Below are 19,800 nucleotides of genomic sequence, written 5' to 3'. Positions count from 1 at the left end.
TGAAAACCAAGTCATGCACAAATAATTATCCATTGAAATATGTAGGCAGTTATTTTGGTTTAAAAAGTCTGTAGGAGAGGAAGTAAAGGAAATGGGCAAATACTATTTATTCTTTAGTAGCAATGTTAAAGGTCAAGAGAATCAGGTGAACATGAAACATCAAGAATACTGAAAATAAAATAAAAAATTTCATTTTTTGAATGTAACTAGAGAAGAGAATGAAAGAGTACCACTGAAACCAAAAGATGAAGACTGTTTTACATAGTATGAAGGGACCCAAGTAGCTAGTTTACATATCAGACCATACACATATTAAATCAGACCACATACATACACATACTGGCTCCACACCTGCAATCAGTTCCACATAGTAGACCTGTATGCAAGTACAGAAACTGTGGAAGTCAATGGGGCTTTGTGTTGGTCTGATTGTCGGCTCAGACCCCTGATCTCCCCACTTGTCACATGTTAAACTCTAGCGGAAGAGTCAATCTACTATATGCAAAGAGGTTGTGTCTGAACTGCAAACAAACAAACAAAAATTAAACAGAAACTTCACAAAGACAATGATCAGGTAGAATGTTTCCAGCTATGGAATCTAAAAACTAAAAAACATGAACCTCGCATAACAGCCAAATAATAGATCTCAAAGAAATTTACTTCAAAGGCACACTGAGGGGTTTATCCAAGCAATCCAATTAAAGTTTGAAGCCAGTAACAAAAAAGAAAAGAAAAGAAAAACCCCTCAAACAATGATGAGTCATATCAGCATCATGCCAAAATCAATGTTCAGTAATGTAGATAGGCAACAGAGAGTTACCTAGTCTAAATCCCTTGCACATCAGCAGGAGATGGTCTGAGCTCTAACACAGCAACAACAAAAACAACCAACCAAAAAACAGAGATATTTTATTGAGGTCAAAGTGAAGTAATAACTTTTAAATAGTTTTTTTAAAGATCCTATCTGCTACTTTTTTAATTAAAATTTGCATGCCAATGGCTCCACAGAATCAGCAGAACTGTCAGGTTTTGTGCAGCACCCAACTGTCTGATACACTGACACAAACACACTTGCAGATGTAGTTATTTTTTGCATGGTATGACTGTTGCAGACCATAAAGATCTGGCAGTTAAACCTTCTCTTCCTCACCCCACCCCCTCCTCCAAAGGTTACAAAGGTAGCTTAGGTCAGACTTACACCTCCAATAATTAAATTTGTTTATCAACTCCCTGGGTATTTTATTGCCTGCAGGTGAGAGCCAAGAGAGCACTCCCAGCCAAGGGCAACGTAAGAGCCAGATCCAGAGCCCACTGAAGTCAATGGAAGTTTTTCCATTGACTTCAATAGGCTTTGGATCAGGCCCTGAGTGAGGGAGGGCTGTAAGGAGGGAGCAGGCAGATCAGCTGACCTTTACTGCTGAAACAGGAGGAAAGGAGGCAAATCAAGACATTTCAAGATACTCTACTGGAATTACTACAGCACGTTAGCAGTGTCTTGGCAGAATCTGGTAGACATTAACTGAAGGACTCACCAGAATTACTGTTCTGTGAGTCACCCCAAAAAAATTCAGTTCAGGATAATATTGTATAATAAATTACAAGACCTTTAATCAACAATAATGGTGGTGACTGATGTAAACAAAAAATGATAAAGCAATTAGATGTCTCATTAATAACTGTGAAAACCAACCCATAATAGTAGAAGTGTACACATTCATTTTGGATCATCTGTAACGAGGCAATAAGTACCTCCCTGTGAAATGCTGAGCACCATCCACTCCTTCTGAAGTCACTGGGAGTGAAAGATGCCCAACAGGGAGGCTCAGAACCTGGCAGGACTGGGCTATCTAGTCAAATCACAACCTCTTTCAGTTCCACGCTTCCACATTTAAGGGTGACCTGCTGAGGAGGACATGAGGCCTCTTTATGATAGACAAAGATGACCTGAAAGGTTTTGTTTTGAGGGAGTTTGGGGATAGGTAGTTTTTTTTTTCAGTTTGATTTTCACATTCAGTATTCAAGGCTTGTCTATCTGGAGAACTAGTGAAATGAGAACATTATAAGAATCAAAGAGAGAAAGGTGAGCAATTGAGAGGGGGAAAAGATTTATAGCTACAATGTTTAAAACTATTAAAGCCAAAACTTCCAAACCTGGATGCCTTGAGTTAGGCTCCTAAATCCATAATCAGACTCCTACATAAAAGTGGACAGAAATCCATGGGCGACAGGGTGCTCAAGACCACTGAAAAGTCAGGCCACTTTTATTTGGGAGTCTATGGCTCCAAACCAGCAAGTGATTCCATAAAGAGTCTCTCTAATTTAAATGGAGGTCCGTGAAGAAGCAGGTGACTGCCTGTTCAGTCAGTTGCAAGAGAGATGTTTACATAGTCTACTACTTAAGAGCCAAACTTTAGACACCTGAGTTTGGAACTTCTTGGCTAGGTTTTTGTTAACTAACTGATTCCAATGATCATTTTGGAGAACTGATGTCATTGTTAAAGACACAACACCTCTCTACTCTTCATTTTGAAAAGGTGTGGGGGAAAAAAAAAAATCTCAAACACATGAGATAGGCTCCTGAAAAACTACAGAGGAAGCAGGATGGGCATTCCTGATATTTTTAAGGGGGAGGGGGGGAAGCAGAAAAGATACCCTAACCTTTAAAATTCAAAACACACATCTTACCCATCTTATAGCAAAAGCTTAGAATAACCTTTAAAGTGATAGAAAAGAAGCCAAGTTTATCCTTGCAAGTCATTCCACTGAATTCAACAGGAGGACCCGATGGATGAATTTGGCCCTGCATCCTTAATTACAGAAATTACTAAAGTTACTAGGATGCATTTAGTTGGTTCTGTATATTTATAACAGGACACAAATCACTCACAATATTCACTTAGGCACAGCGTGAATTTGTGCATGATGCTTATAAAGAATTACATTTGCTGTGGCAAGTTCCAGTTATTAAATTCAATGTATTTATTTAAATACAGATAATGAATTTTAAAGTAATTTTTAAAGTGTACTGACAAAGCTACCCCAGGATGGAACAAAACAATACCACCTGTATAGGAAAATCTTGTTTGAATCAACCACTGTCTGCTTGTAAGTTTTTAGAAATGTACTATTAAAATACACCCAAGCAAACTGTACCTGCTGAGTTTCATTCACAGTTGGCGAGACATCCTGCTCATTGCCTACAGGAAGGGTCTGCGGAGTGTAAAGACCATTAACCAGCAGTTCATAGAACCGCATACGGGTTTCACCTGCACAAACCACAATGAAAACTTATTAAAAAAAAAGCCACACACTGTACATTGAAAGTCTCTTTATTAAGCCTTCCCCCGACCCAGCTAGCACTCTTAATAGCCCCCATTTTAGCCAACATCTTGCCAGTAAAGGAGGCCAGGGCAGCACTAAGGTAAGAGCCACCGTTTCTTAAAAATCTGCGGGACAAGTGATTCAAGGCGCTCCCTTCTCTGACAATGGGAGTGACCACATCTTCAATTACAGAATCTGAAAAAATGCATTAACAATAGGCCACCTCTCTGAAATGAATGGGAAAAGGTACTGGAAAGCATTAAAAAAAATTAGCCAGGGCAGAATTAGTAGTTACACTTAACTTGATGTATATAATTAAGGATACAGTTGCCTCTGTTAATGTGCTCCCTTGAGAGAGAGGTTTCTAAGTAGTTTTTTTCCCCTCTTCTTATTCTATTTGGCTGCTCTGTTTCTGCACCATGCTTTCTGACGAGCAATAATCTCTCTCTTCTCAGAAGTGTCAAATGGTTTACATGTGTCAGAACTGTAACTTTTATAAAAGCTTCATCTCACTAAATGCAACAACTAATTCTGACAATACCTATAGCCAGTTTAGAAGCCTTTTCCTCATAAACCTTTCCAATAGAATATGAGATGTTATTAATACAAAGGAGATGCAATAGAACACAATGGACAAAATAATTATCACTTTTCCAAGAAGGTACTGGCTAACCTGTGTTTTGGTGTAACGTGTACGTAGCACTCTCCTAGCATGAACATTCTACAGCTGTAGCTCACGAAAGCTTATGCTCTAATAAATTTGTTAGTCTCTAAGGTGCCACAAGTACTCCTTTTCTTTTTGCGAATACAGACTAACACGGCTGCTACTCTGAAACCTGTGATTCTACAGAATGCAAACCTGCATGCAATACTGATATCTGTGTTTAACATTCTCATTTTCAGGCTGCTGAATTCTAGTGAAGACACAGTTTCTTAATATTAGACAAGTTTGTTTACTTTTAGCCTGAGCCTGCTCATTTTGCAATCAGTAAGTTTGTCATGGACTTCAAAAGAAGCTGGGTCAGACCCTTTGAGATATTTTCAATTTTGCTTACATGAGGGGCGAGTTCTTTGTTTTTTAGAATGTGAGAATAATTTTTTTTTTAAATTGAAAATTCAATTTAAGTCAACACAGCAGAAGATGTTTCTTACCCAGGGTTTTTATCTTTTTCTTTTCAATTACAAATAAAAAAAGTAAGTAATGTATAACTGAAAAAGAAATGAAATACAGTAAAAATGCACAAACCCTATGTCTGAACCTGCAGCTCTCTCTCTCTCTCTCTCTCTCTCACACACACACACACACACACAGTATGTATTCATGTGAGTGAGTACTCCCACTTAACAGGACTACATGAGTAAGTGCTGCAGGATCAAACACCCAATTCTTGTACATAATTGTGTGTAACTAGTATCTACAAATGCACTTGTCTAAAGAATCTGCTCCAGATTAAGAGCTTGATATTGCATTATTCAGGTAAAACACCCACTAAATTCAATTTTGCATGAATAAACACTATCAGGCTTCAATAATGTTCAGTTTTACAACACTGCTTCACATACATAAATATTGGGCCAGATCCTCAACTTGAGTAAACTGTCATCACCCAGTTAAAGTCAATGGAGCTATGACAATTTGCTGCTGGAGATCTGGCCCAGGGCATTTGAAATATTGAATTCACATGAAATTATAGCACTCGTCATCAATGTTGTGATATAGAAGCAAGTTTAAAATTATTTTTTTTAAATAGCACAAATACCATAGCTTCCTCATTTTCCCCTTTTTATTCAGTAAAACATTAATAAATACTTAGTATTTTCATTTTCACAGAGCTTTGAATTACCCCCATAGGAGGTAGTGAGATAGGTAATTAACTATTATATCCATTCTACAGATGGAGAAATGGAGGAAGATAAGTTAACTGAATTGCTTTAAAGCTACAGAGGAACATCTCAGAAGTGGGAATTGAATTTATGAATTCCAAGCTCCTAGTCCTGTGCTCTGACCACTTGATCATTAAATACACAGATAAAACACTTCTTGCACTCCTTTTTATACTCATTTATTTTGCTAAAATTTGGAATCTAATATTGAATTTTTATAAAAGTGCATTTTACTACCTTCTTGAAAAGCTGAATATTGGGAATAAATGGATAAGTAAAATAAATATTATAGACTGTGTAGCCAAAAATGTCATAAGCTGCAACTGCTATTTTTAGCATTATATTTTAACTGATCTTGCCATACCACAAAGCATTGCTGGTATTATTGCATCTTTTAAAAGAACCAAAGTAGCCACAAGTTTTTAAAAGGTTAAATTAGACACAGAGAGAGTTTATGAGTTATATGTAAAAATGAAAGTGCAATTTAAAATTAAGAAGTCTTAGTGTTTTCACCAAAGTAATCAAAACATGCAAAACCACAAACTTAACATGCAGTTAACTTTCCTAGCTCTTGAACGACCACCTGTTCTAGGATTACAAAAGTGAAATATAAAATCAACAAAAAACTGAGGAAAACTCTCCAACCAGCTTGCTCAAGAAGTCTCTTAATACCCAAAAAAAACAGGAGTACTTGTGGCACCTTAGAGACTAAGTGCCATAAGTACTCCTGTTCTTTTTGTGGATACAGACTAACACAGCTGCTACTCTGAAACCTCTTAATATCTACTTTCACCCCCTGTGAATCCACTTTAACTCCCATTATTAAAACTGAAAGTGGTTTTTGCTCCAATTTCAATGTATATGTTAATCTTCCTCAAATTTCAAATAAATAGGGTGATATATCAATTTAAGATGAAATAGTGCTAAAAATATTAAATCCCAAAATCAAAGCATATGCATTTCACAGTCACAGTTTATTTATAATGGCAAATGATTTAAAAAACTTTTCTGGGTGTTCTTTTAATATTTAGGCAGTAATGTCAAAAATTATTCCACTATACTCACATAACATGTGTTACATACTAAATGTTATGTAAACACTGCACTTGAAGGTTGTTGAAACATTTTTTATACTTTGTATGGTTAACTGAGACAAACATAGCACTTTTTTTCTTTGAGAGAAAGGTGTTCATGGGCTCTTCCTCTTTCTTAAAGAAAGAGTGCAACACATGCTTAAAACTGGAATTATGTTTACAATGCAAATAATAAATAATTATAATAAAAATTACAAATAAATGCCTGTAACATTTTGTGTACTTCACTGCTTTAGCTTCTAGCCAGATGTTTAGAAAGGTCCTTCACTAGCATGTTTGGGGGAAAAAAACAACACACATAAAACAATAAGCAGAATTTTAATATTTTCAGTACTTGAATAGTTACTGTACTGTTAATTCCTATAGTAGTATCATGTGCCTCAGTTATGCTGAGGATTAAAAGTGTTACTGTCCCTTTAAGAGAGAGAGAGAGAGAGAAGACACACACTCGCGTGCTCTCACACAGTGTCAAGTGCTGTACACTTTTTACTGCCAGACTTGGGTTTGTTGCTAAGTACCAGTGAAACGCCAGGAACTCAGAAAATAGGATCCTGCTGCAGTTCAGTGGGGTGTTTTTTAAAGATACAGTAGTTTCTAAGACAGGAAAAAACTTTACAACCGCATTTCGAAGTGCATTTCTAAGCCTCTGAAAACGGTCACCAGTTTAGATCAAGGCATTTGTAAAGAGATTCTGAAAAGGGTTGAGGGCGATGGCAAGGGCAGAGTTTGCCAAACTTGGTGTCAGTGTGAGTGAATGAAATGGACAGGATGGCAGCATTTTGTAAATTACAGAACTGTCTCCTAGCAACAGACAACACATTCAGCTCCACGTGACTTCCAATGGCCCAGAGAAAAGGAGAGACAGGCAGACAGGGAAAGAGTAACATTCACTTATTAGTATTTTTTAATCATCCAGCCCCTCCAGTCTGGAAAAGCATCTCACTTTAAGAGGAGAGAAGGGATGCAGGGGGTTGCAACTATATAGAGAATTAAGCTAAAATCTGCTTCCCACCTTTTGTATCCAGTTCCACGTGGATGATGTTGCCCATGACTGATGTGTTGTGCAGGTGCTGGACGGCTTCCCTGGCACCCTTCACTGTGGCAAAGATCACTTTGGCAATGCCCAGGTGCTTCTTGTTCTTGGGGTTGTAGAGAATCTCTACTTCTTCCACTTCACCATATTTCTTGCACATGTCGGTCAGAAAGTTTTCACGGATGTTGTCATTCAACTTGGCAAAGGTTACCTGCTTGGGAGGCACTGGCCCCACGTAAAACTCATCAATCTGGAGATTTATATAAACACAAAATTAAATACAAATAATTAAGAACCAGGCGGGAGACTGGCAGCAGAAAATTAAATCATTTGGAACAGACAGACAGAGTTAGTCTCCTTAGAACTCTGGGGAAAGAAACTGTCTACAAACAATGTCACACCAGTCTGAAGAGAAATCCAGTCTCTACACTCTCAGAAATTCATATGGAAATGGTTACTTTTTCACCTTAAAAACATATTTTAAGCAGCTATATCATGCATCAGAGTTATAACTCAAAACAGGTAAACTGATCCTATCAGACAGATGTATTGATTTCTTTATGGAATAGGATTATTGTTAAATGGTTTGCCAGATAATCTGAATATGAATCTGTCATTTAAAGGGCCCATTAAGTTATTTCAAACTCAAGATCAACTGACAGATAACAAGAATCCAAACTAAACCTAAAGGTTAGGGCAGGTACCTTGAATTTGGGAACAGAAAGCTCCAACTCCTTGGTTTTGGTCCATATTCTTCCTATCCTGGGATCTCTGACACAATCCACAGGAGCAATTCCCGAGTTCTGCAAGGTAGGGTGGAGGGGAAAAATAGAAGATACAAAAAACATCAATAATATTGCTAGAAATTTCAGGGGGGAAAAACATACCACGGGGAAGCCTCAGGGGAAGAGAAAAGCACACAAACACGTGTCAAATTGTGATACTGCTGGGAAATAGACACAGATTGGAAACACAGAGAAAAAAGCTCCAGGTTTTAGCTCCTTCTTGGGATCCTGACAGTTGAATACATTGTGTCAGGTGGCAGTAACTTTCGTGCCTTTTCCTCCCCCCACCCGCCAACATTTGTTACAACATGAATTATTACAGCATTAAAAAAATCCTTTCCTCCCAATTCCTCCCCTAAACAAGGACTGCTAGAGAGGGGGGCTAGGTAGAGGTTTGTGTGGGGTACATCATTTATTTTAAAAAACAAAACACTTACAGGCATGCTAAAATTTTGCCCATCATAACGATAGAGTTTATGCTGTCCTTTTTTCAGAGCTGGATCAATAATCAATTTATAACTTCTCCAATGGTGATTTCTTTTCTCGACAGAAGTGCTGGCTTGTGTGCTGTTCTCCATTCCGTTGATCCAACCTGGGGGAGGGGGGGGAAAGACAAAGTTTTTAAAAAATGTAATAAAGATCCCATTTTAAGAATCACCCATTAAACCCATCAAAGCTGGGGGGGGGGGAGAATACACAGACAGGAAGACTCTAAAATGGGGGAAATCTTAGACAACCCCCGTGAGACAAGAGACAGAAGGGGGGAAGGAAAGACCCAATCTCACTTGAACTCTGTTTTTTGCCATGATCTTCTGGGTGCTTGGCTTTTTCCCCTGCCTTGATCTCCTTGAAAGACATTGAGTGAGGCGGCCGATCGTCTCCTTGCAGCGAAAGGCGAGCTCCTTTTCACCTTCGGCCGGTTACATTACACTGCTTTTGAAAGGCTCCTGCCTCCTTTTTTTGCGAGCCAACACATATTGTGTGTGTGCTTTCTGCTTGCTTCTCAGGCATCCCACAATACACCACTATGGAGCTCGGCTAATGGCTAACCGCCCTCAACCGAAGGCACATTCACAGCAGCTGCGGCGCGCCGCGAAGCCCCCAGCCTCGCCGAGCCGTGGCACCTCCCCACCCGAAATAAAGGGCCATGCATTTTCCCGAGCCGATCGAGCCTGGGGAGGGGGGATCCCCCCCGGTTTAATGGCATGCAGGGAATTCCTTGGAATCTGCGGGCTGCGTTTACCTTAGCGCAAACTGTTTCTAAACAAGATGGACAGAGGGGGGGACAAGTTTGGGGGCACTCACTGAGCCTGGCAGGGACAGCCCGGGAGCGGCCCGGGGTGAATGGCTGTATTTCTGGCCCCCCGCTACAGTGTGTTCCCGCAGCCCCACCGAGCCCCGCTGGCTGGCGAGCCGCGTTGTTACAATGTGTCCATTGCACAGGACGGGAACCAGGGGGAGAAAGTAGCAGTTTTGCTTATTAAAGGTCCTGGGGTTGCAGCAGCCAATCAGCGTGGAGCTTCCATTTTGTTTGAGCGGTGAAAGGCAGCTGGGGATCTCTCTTTTTGCCTCTTTTCCTGGGCGAGGAGCGTCTCGCTTGGCTTTGGGCTTCATGTTGTTTTAGCTCATCTTGTGCTTTTGGTTTGTAATTTGGCCGTGGTTAGGTAATTGGCTGGTTAAAGGCACCAGGAGCCCGCAGCCAATCAGCGCGCAGCTTCCATTTGGCTTGAGTTATTAGACGCTGATCTAAAAACATCCTTCACCAGACAGCTAAGGAGAGGCCAACAGATCAGGCAGCCATTTTTCTGCAATGGAATTAAATGGCCAACTGGGTTTTCCTTTGTTCCAAAGGGGGATACTTTATTTGAATCCACACCATCCATTTCAGGACTTCTCAGTGTTGTATTAATGTCTGACAACATTTTAAAGGACTCAATGAAGAAGGAAGATAAAAAAGATTTGGATTTTTCCTTATGATTTGGAATCCATCTTTGTCTTGTGTAACTAGGTCATGGCACACCCTTATGTCAGCAGTAACAATTTTGAATTCAAAAATAAGTAAATACATATTTTTGTTTGGGTTTTTTAATCTTTATAACTATATTATGACTGAACAATAAATTTTAAAAAAGTAGTTCCTGTATTAAACACTTAATTCCTGGCCATTTTTATTAACTCCTTTGGTGCTTATAAGGTAACGTTTTAAATATAGACTTAGGAATAGTGAATTCTGGCATAAAAATTGACTATGATAAACTTTTTTTTCTTTTACATTGTAAGTACCCAATCCATTCTGTCCTTACTAAGTGTAGTTTTCATGTTAATGTTACTGGAGTTGTCCTTATTTCTGAGCCTTCATTTGCATGTCTTATGTTTTTTTTTTTGTCTGTTTAGCTAAAACAATTTTATGCTTTTAAAATATTTTATTTATAAAGCAAAATATCTAGCGAGAGATGTTTTTAAAATGTTTACATACAGTAAATGTTAACCAGGTGTTTTCACACTAACATGTACAGACTAAAATATTTTGGGGAAACATTTTTGAGTTTCTGTGTAGTCTGTAAAGCCACTGGCTGTCCTTTTAATGTACAGAGTAAATCTGTCACAGGAACCTAGATTTAAGCCTCGAGTAAAAGTCCTAACTGGATACTCTCAGTCAACATAACTGGACAACGTTTTCTATAGCTTTTTGATGCTACACCATTGCCATATAAAGATCTTTACATGTCTTAACAAGATACGTTTTGACTTGCAAATTCCCCAGAGAAGTGGGGATACAGATTATATAGCTATATATTTAGAAATGTTTTAAAAAAAGCTAAACAACACAACTTCACCTTGAGAACTGCATTCATCAGTGGTGAGCGGGTAAGTAAACCCTTTTGCCCTTGCAGAGAAACAGCTAGCCCAGGCCTGTTCAACAAATGTTATTGTCCTGGACAGAGAGAGCCTAATTATCGTCTGTAAAAACGGTAGCTAACTTGTTCTTGTATCATCGATACATATACAGACTATATTAATATATATTTTTTCAGAGCGTGATTTCTTTTTCTCCACAAAGCGCTTGTTAGCAGCTCTGCTTTTTGTGGAGGGAGACTGCGGATCCATGCTGGCATTACATGGCTGTTAAATTGTTCCTCTCTTCTTCTCTCTTCTCTTTCCCCCCCCCCCCCATCTATTTCCAAACAGTAAGATTATAAAGGAGGATTTTAGAAGACGAAAGGGAACCCCCTTTACGTGTTTATCCATCTAATTACTGAAGAATCTGGCTCGCGAAAAACAAAAAGGGACTGTTTTCAGAACGGTGACAACGAGCCTGTAAAGGTCTCACTAAAATGCGCTGCAGAATCCTTCCCCACGAGAGGCAGCTACTTTAGAAACGGTCTGAAAATAGATCCAAAATGAGGGAGGCTGCCTCCAAAGGAGGGACACTTTGCAGCCTGGATTGTCACAGTCGGGAAGAAGTGACGCAGTTGATGTTCACAGCAGTTCTGTGCTTTCATGCAGCTACTGAGCCCATGCAACTAACTCCCAGCTGAATTTTATTTTAAAATCTGCTAATGCACCAAGCGTATCATGCCTTTGCAGCCCAGTGCCACGAGAAAAACCGGGAGGCTGTCTGGCATTTCAGCATGCAGCTCCAGGTTGTACTCCATATTGTTTGTGAGGGGGGTGGGGTAGTGGTTCGTAATGGCTTCTTCTTTGCAATGCTGTATTCTTGTCAGGTTTGGGGGCCGCAGCACGTCTGTGTCTCCCAGTGTCTAGCGTTGTTTCTATTTCCGATCATTGCAGGGAGATGACTCCCCGCCCCCCCCTTGTGAGGCTCGTGGAAAGTGAAGAAGAGAAATAAGGGAGGGGTTGTTTTTAAGGCTCGGGGAAAAAAATGGTTGCCATTTCGTGAAAGCACTTTGCAGCAGCAGAAGGAAGCGAGCAGGGGCTTGTAATCGGAGATCCTGGCAAGGCTCCAGCTATTGCCTGCTGTTCTGCTAGGCACTCCCTGGGGGGCTGGGAGGGGGGACCGGGAGGGGGCGGGGGGGAGAGAGCGAGGAGGGGAGGCCAGGGCTAGGCTGGCAGATCTCTTAAAGAAACAGGACGCTAGCTTGGGGAAGACAAAGCAGCATCGAGTAATGCAGGCAAAGCCCTCGTGGCTATAAATAAAACGATTGTTGCTATGAAGATCCTCCCGGTCACTTTTTTAAATGACTGTAGCATAGCACAGGCTTTTGACAAGCGAGTGCAATACCAAAATAGATGGCCAGGAAATGGCATGAGGCACCCTTATCGCTCTAGAAGCTGGTGTATTCTTTACACAGATGAGTCGACGGGCTCGCTGTCTGGAGTGCAGATGCATGTAATGGGGTTTATGTTGCTAGAAACGTGTAAAGCTATGTAGAGACCGGGACAAGAACTGTGATCTTTAGTTCAGCCCTTTAAACAGTCCCCACAGCTCTTAGCCCATTGTTTTTCAAAGTAGGTTTCACTGCATGTTGCTAATCTTCCTCTGTCCTCTTCGGCCCACAAACAGGGTGGACCCAACATTGAGATGGGAGGGAGGAGCAGCTGACAGCAGAGTGCATGGCCTGTGCAGGATCAGGTTGCTGGCTGCCCCAGCTTCTCCGCTGACTTCAGGGGTGCCGTGCAGGGATCTGTCTGTTCATTGTAGGTCCTGCGGCCATTGCATTACTTATGGTCTCTGCACCACTCTGTGTACATGCAGGGGGATCCTTGCCTTTCCAAAAGGAGTTTCGAGAGGCCTCTGTCCCTCACTTCTCGGCTATTGTCAGCCTCAACTTTTAGTAAATGGAGGGTCATTTTAGTCCATTGATCCATTTATATCCACTTACAGAAAGGATCAAGGCGAGAGGCCAGCTCATATTCTGTATTTCTAGGGGGGGAAAAAATCTAGGGAACGATTGAAACTAGTGTAGGAGGTTTGCTCACAGGGAGAATTAACAGACATCCGTTTTCAGTGCTGTTAAATCCAATATGGGTGGTTTTGATACGCGAAATATCAGATTAAATAGATTTTCCTACATCTAGCTAAGTATGAGGGTATTGTGGTTGTTTCAAGTTTATATACTCATTTTGCTCTGTGGGGAGGAGTTCATTCCACTCCACTACGTACTAAAATTAGATAATGCAACCTGCCTTAATCCACCATCCAAAGGGTGAGCAAAACCCAGTTGTAGAGGAGGCCTTCTCTTAAGGGTAGAAGAAAATCATACCTTTTTCCCTCCCATAAAGGTTCACAGTAAGTGGCTACTTAAGACAGATGCTTGCCTCTTGGAGGTGGGATGCATGGTGCAGTGTTCGCTGCACCAGTTTGTGTCTAAAGTTAGTCATTTTTCTTTTGTTTTTTGTAAAAGCTTTGGTTTGGTATGTGCTGAGAGGGTTAAGGTAGGGTAGGGTTGTGCAAATAAGGCATTGCATTTTCATCTTTTTCAAAATAAATATAAGGGTTTATTTTACTCTTAACAGTTGACTATATTTTTATCCATGATCCTTCCACAACCTGAATCAATCTGTTATACTAGAACAAGCAATAAACCTGTATGCATATGTGTGTGTGTGTGTGTGTGTGTGTGTGTGTTTGTGTGTCTATATGGGATACACAAATATAAACTCCCACATGAAAATGCCTCTAAAACACTAGGCTTACTTTTAAAATTAGAAAACTGGTTCCCCTGCCTTCCCTCTCCAATACTGATACCTTTAATCAGCCACCTCTCCTGTCTAATTGGGATGCAGTGGTTCAAAAACATTACTTTTTTTTTTTTTCCCTTCCCCTGCTTTTCTGGAATCTCTTTGAAGTCCTTATGCACTCTGACAGGTTTCAGAGTAGCAGCCGTGTTAGTCTGAATTCGCAAAAAGAAAAGGAGTACTTGTGGCACCTTAGAGACTAACAAATTTATTTGAGCATAAGCTTTCCTGAGCTGTAGCTCATGAAAGCTTAAATACATTTGTTAGTCTCTACGGTGCCACAAGTACTCCTTTTCATTATGCACTCTAGCATTCTTGTCCCTTGTACAGTGAAACAGGAAACTCTCTAGGCTAATTTCAGAAAGTGGAGTGCATATTTGTATTCAGTAAAATATTTCTTTGTTAGCAACATGTAAAACTCACTGAGTGCCCTAACCCATGAAGCCATATTCATGTGCCTGGCTCTTGCTCGTACCTGTAGTTCTGATCACTTTAAATAATAATTAGTAAAGATATTTGCATAAATTACTATAGTCTTTCTTTACCATAAATCCTTGTTAAAATGTTCCTTGACTATTTTTTATTAGACTAGAAGTCAAAAATCATTTTAATTTACCGAAAGACAATGAAAAACAAACAGCATCCAAATCAAAACACTGCTGCTGATTATTTTTTACCTATCGTAAAACAGTTCTAGATCTTGCACTATATTGTGCAAACTGAACACGTAAGTGATGAATGAGGAAGTGGTCAGTTAATTTTAAGCAACATCTCTCAAGTTTCTCGTGCTTGGTTTTTTATTTTTAAATAAATATTAAACTGTTCAGATATTTTAACAAATGTTAAAACCCAAATTACCACCTCCTTCTCCCCAAAAAATGGTTTAACTGAACTTCGGTTCTTCACTTAACTAGTTATACCCAACTATGATTATGGTTTCCAAATAGTGGGTGATTTTTATATATCAAGGTCCTACTTTTGTGTGTGTTTGCACAACTCTGTCCAAGCACATATCTATGTAGTTACTTTTCCAATGCTAATTCCTTTGTGTGCAATTAACCAATTGCAGTGTGCAAAACCATCACCTGTGTCCTCAGGCAGTAGAATCTTATCTATGAATTGCCCTAGCAAGTGTTAGTGGTAGAAAAGTGTGTGTGTGCATCTGATGAAGTGAGCTGTAGCTCACGAAAGTTTATGCTCAAATAAATTTGTTAGTCTCTCAGGTGCCATAAGTTCTCCTTTTCTTTTTGCGAATACAGACTAACACGGCTGCTACTCTGAAACCTGTGTATGGAAATGCATCCGATGAAGTGAGCTGTAGCTCACAAAAGCTTATGCTCAAATAAATTTGTTAGTCTCTAAGGTGCCACAAGTACTCCTTTTCTTTGTGTGTGGAGAATTGCACATATATGCAAGTGAAAGCCAGTGTGATGGTGCACTGAAAACATGGGCCCAAATGTGCTGCAGTAAGTACCGTAAAGTGGGTTGAAGCAGAGATTAGTGGCCTATTTTTCAAAAGTGCTGAGCACCTGCAGCTCTTGGTGAATAAGAGGCTATCTAGTGCCCCTGAAAATCATCTCATATATGTCTGAACTTGGAATTTCCTTGCTTTTGTAAGATTGTTAAATAGTAAGTGTCTTAAATGTAGTCTAAAAGTTGAGGCAATCTGAGAGCAGCTATACTCTGTAGAGTGGATGGCTTAGCAACCAAGCATCAAGTCTGCAACAGTGGGCTATCACTGCATTTTAAATCCCAGAAAGGTCAACGCAGACTTTCTCTGAGTTAGACCGACTCAGTTTTAGTACATGGGGATCTTTAGAGAGACACTTTAAAAGCAGATTTCTGCTGTGTGCTCCCTAATGATTCAATAATGCTCCTTCTCGTAGGAACAGGATTTGTTCTTGCCCAACGTATCCCACTGCTTCATTATTGAGTGGCATGCTCTGTGCCAGTTGTCCAAGTTGTTGTCATCGCTACCCCAGACATGGTTGCATTTCTGTGACAGTGTTATATGTGATATACTCATCGGATGCATTTCCGATGAAGTGAGCTGTAGCTCACGAAAGCTTATGCTCAAATAAATTTGTTAGTCTCTAAGGTGCCACAAGTACTCCTTTTCTTTCTAGGATGAAAGACACTATAGAAGCAGTTATTTATATGATAAGTTGTATAGCTACCCTGGTAAACATTAATTTTGACTGTATTCAGTTTTATGACTCTTATACTGTACCAGTTTTTTTACAATAGTAAATTAGAAACCAGTACAGTAGTGTAGTGTGTGTGCAGGCATCTGCAGCTACTCTCATGCGGCTTTGGACAGTAGATTAATAGAAGGACAGAAAGTATCATTGTGATCATCTAGTCTGACTTCCTGCATAACACAGTCCACAGGACTTCCTGCAGCTAATGACTGCTTCAAGTCCAATAGTTGTGGTTGAACTAGAGTATATCTTTTAGAAAAATATCAAGTCTTGTTTTTAATATTTCTGGGATGGAGAATCCATCATACTCTTTGATTGCTTCAGTGATTAATTACACTCATTTTAAAAAAATAATGATGCCTTATTTCTAGTCTGAATAATTTTTTTTTTTTTTTTTTTTTTTTGGTTGGACAGGGGCAGGTCCTGGCTTCAACTTCCATCCATTGGATCTTGTTATACCTTTTGTCTGCTAGATTTAATAGTCCAGTGTTATCAAACTTCTGTTTGTAGGTACTTCTAGACTGTGATCACATTACCCTTTAATCTTCTTTTGGTAACCTAAATGGATTGAGCTCCTTAAGTCTCTCACTATAAGGCATGTTTACCACTCCTTTAATCAGTCTCATGGCTTTTCTCTGAATCTTCTCCAATTTTTCAACCTCTTTCTTGAAATATACGCACATGAATTGCTCACAGTATTCCAGTAAGTCACAGCAGTGCTAAATGAGAGGTAATATGACTTCTCTACGCCTACATAATATTCCCATGTTTATAAATCCAAGGATCATATTTGCTCCTTTTCGCCACAGCATCACACTGCAAGCTCATGTTTAGATGATTATCCACAATACCCCCAAGTCTCTTTCAGAGTTGCTGCTTCTTAGAGGCTCCCATTCTGGAGGCATGGCCTGGATTTTTTGTTCCCAGATGTATGTCTTTACGTTTAGCCATAATAAAACACTTGGCTATATTAAAAATATTGTTTGCTTGAGCCCAGTTTACCAAGCAATCCAGATAACTCTGTATCAATGACCGGTCCTCTGCATTATTTACCTACTATCCCAGTCTTTGTCATCTGCATACTTCATCAGTAACCATTTTATATTTTCTTTAGGTCATTGATAAGTATTTTATAACATAGGGTGAGGAACTGATCCCTGCAGGATCCCATAATGAACATTCCCACTCATTGATGGTTTCCTGTTAACAATTTACATTTTGAGACCTATCAGTCAGTTTTGAATCCATGTGGATTTTATATCATTCTAGTTTCTTAATTAGAGTGTTGTACAGAGTCAAGTCAAATGCCTTACAGAAGTCTGTTACATCAACACCGTTACCTTTATCAACCAAACTTGTAATCTCATCAAAACATTATATAATTTACACTAGAACCTAAAATAGTGAGAATGGGAAGATTGACCAAGGAAAACGGTTTTCTTTTACACTTTTTTTTTTTTTTTGATGCCATACAATTTTTAACGTCTGCCAGACTGGGGCTGTAATTTCTCAACCAAAATATGCCATCTCTAGATAGGGCAGCCTTTTACCTCTATCCTGCCCTGTAATATAGTCACTGGGAATATACATATGACCTAGCATAGGGTTTCTCAACCCATGGGTTGGGACCCAAAAAGGGGTCACCAGAATGTTTCAAAGGATTGCATGGCAACTTCTGTGGCTCCTGTCCCACAGGGCTGGCTGGGATCGCCTCCCTGCTCCAGGCACTGCAACCTTGGGGATCCCGGCACCGCTCAGGTCTGGCCCAGCCGTCATGATGATGAGAGTCTGGGTAGGCCAAATTTGAGTGAGTGGCACTGCAACTCCATGAGCCGGATCACAACTCCACTCTCACAAATATGGTTCAGTCAGGGGGCCGGGGCCAAACCTGAGTGGCGGTGAAACTCCTGGAGAGGAGAGCCAAGCCTAGCCAGCCCCACAGCACAGGAACTGCCACCGTAGGGTGAGTGCTGGGCAGGACTCAACCCCCCCAGGGATAGGATCTGACTGAAACCACCCCAGGGCCTCCACCCCCAGTCTATTTGCTGGGTCGTAACAAGCCATAAACATTTGCAAAGGGGTCCTGAGCCCAACAAGGTTGAGAACAACTGATCTAGCATGAGACTTGAAACCTTTAAACTACTGTATTGTTTTCACCGTCTTGATACAAGATGATCTGTGTCCATAACTAGTCACATATGGTGGAAAGAACACATCTGTCGTCAGAAAAAATCCGTATGTCATTTGATGCACATATGATTTTTGTAACCTCAGTATGTTGGCTATTCGTTATACTTTTTGTAACACTAAGCATGAGCAGCACATCAAGACAGTTTTTGAATGCTTTCAAAAATATAATAATTTTTGAGTTATAAAAGAATAACAAAGCAAATTCAGGTTTCAGAGTAGCAGCCGTGTTAGTACTCCTTTTCTTAAAGCAAATTCAATTCCTGTCGTATACCAGCTTGTTGCATCTCATTTCATTTACAATTGAAATAGAGCTGCTGCTGAAGTCAAATGATTCCTTTTGTGTTTACAGCTGGTAATTGTATAAAGTACTTTGAAACTTTAAAAAGTTGTTATAAATTAACCAAGCTTGAAATTGATCAATACTTTGAAGTCATTACGGCCTTTCAAAATTTTGGCTTAATGCTTCTTGTCCTAAAACTATCAAGAAATTACTTCAGTAGTTATGAATTTTGACATTCAATGAGGTTGTGTTATTGATAGGAAATGAAAGAATACACTGAGTGGTAAACTACAAACATATATGGATCAAAATACTTGTGTATTGAGACTTCAGTCACTCAAATGGTCTAGGGACACTATTGTACTTGAGCTGTTCTAACAAGTGTGAATGCAGTGTCTGTAATAATTATAACTGGCTGATGGAAAATGCTGTTAGTTATTTTTTTTTAAAAAGTTGTGAACTATTTTTTCTCGTGATTTTCAAATTTGTTCAGCTTATAAGTGAAACAGTTTTTTTTTCTAACTACTACATTGCAAGCTCCACTTGTGATATGAAATCAAGCTGAGTTCTTTCTCCCCCTTATGTTGTTGCTGTTACTGATGGTATCCTAGTTTTGATTTATTTATTTTTTTGGACAGGGCTGTTCAAGTGCTCCAGCTGGTTTATTAAACCAGGGTTTTTCAGGAGAACTGGCTTGGATACGTGGTCTGCCTAATATTGGCTGGTCCACTACAGCCCTACTCTACTGCATAGCACAGCAGCTTACAGTTGCTAAGCAGCTGCAGATTCTTCTTTACCTTAGCTACCAATCGGCTGTTCAGTGGAAGAAACATCAGTTCCCTTTGATCCATTAAGAAGTGTAAGAAAACACGAGCAGTGGCCATGGCAAAATTGTTCCTTTTCTGGCTGGCTGGTAGGGCCCCTGGCAAAAATGCTTGAGGATGAGAGATGAAGGTAAACTTTATGGAGTAGAGGAAGGAGGTGCTGAGGAAAGAGAGACATCGATGGCAGGGGTGAGGAAGAACTAGCATATGTGCACAATGTAGATTACAAAGAGAGCAGATCTTACACAGAGCAAGGGATCACAGTCAGGGGAAAAGAAATATGAGAGAGGCGAAGAGCGCAACTCAGAAGGGAAAGAAACAGGAGAAAGAACATGTTTCAGAGTTACAGCCATGTTAGCCTGTATCCGCAAAAGGAACAGGAGTAAAATTTATTAGTCTCTAAGGTGCCACAAGTACTCCTGTTCTTTTTGAGGAGAGAGAACAGTATACACAGGAGCAAGAAATAAGGCAGGAACTTAAAAGGCCTG

The 19,800-nt window shown here is 39.9% G+C and overlaps 2 protein-coding genes across 4 annotated transcripts in view; one reads left to right on the top strand and one right to left on the bottom strand.

Moving 5' to 3' along the window:
- The window catches only part of SETD1B (SET domain containing 1B, histone lysine methyltransferase), a 70,231-nt gene extending 60,524 nt beyond the window's left edge, over positions 1-9,707 (bottom strand). The window contains exons 1-5 of the mRNA XM_038372734.2: positions 8,903-9,707; positions 8,555-8,709; positions 8,037-8,135; positions 7,312-7,582; positions 3,154-3,266 (exon numbers count right to left, since the gene is read on the bottom strand). Of these exons, the coding sequence (XP_038228662.1) occupies positions 3,154-3,266; positions 7,312-7,582; positions 8,037-8,135; positions 8,555-8,709; positions 8,903-8,975 (711 nt within the window). The 5' untranslated portion in view covers positions 8,976-9,707. The remainder of the gene's footprint in view (positions 1-3,153; positions 3,267-7,311; positions 7,583-8,036; positions 8,136-8,554; positions 8,710-8,902) is intronic.
- Positions 9,708-10,257: 550 nt separating this feature from the next.
- RHOF (ras homolog family member F, filopodia associated) overlaps positions 10,258-19,800 on the top strand; it is a 56,728-nt gene continuing 47,185 nt past the window's right edge. For 2 of the 3 annotated variants that reach the window (XM_043498419.1, XM_043498417.1), the window contains exons 1-2: positions 10,469-10,985; positions 11,307-11,761. In XM_043498419.1, coding sequence (XP_043354354.1) covers positions 11,678-11,761 — 84 coding nt within the window. In that variant the 5' untranslated portion in view covers positions 10,469-10,985; positions 11,307-11,677. Of the gene's footprint in view, positions 10,393-10,468; positions 10,986-11,306; positions 11,762-19,800 lie in introns of those variants that run through there. The other variant, XM_043498418.1, reaches the window with a different exon arrangement.

Source organism: Dermochelys coriacea, chromosome 15 (genome assembly GCF_009764565.3).
Source record: "Dermochelys coriacea isolate rDerCor1 chromosome 15, rDerCor1.pri.v4, whole genome shotgun sequence".
Taxonomy (NCBI): domain Eukaryota; kingdom Metazoa; phylum Chordata; order Testudines; family Dermochelyidae; genus Dermochelys; species Dermochelys coriacea.
This window is presented reverse-complemented; position numbering and strand designations above follow the sequence as displayed.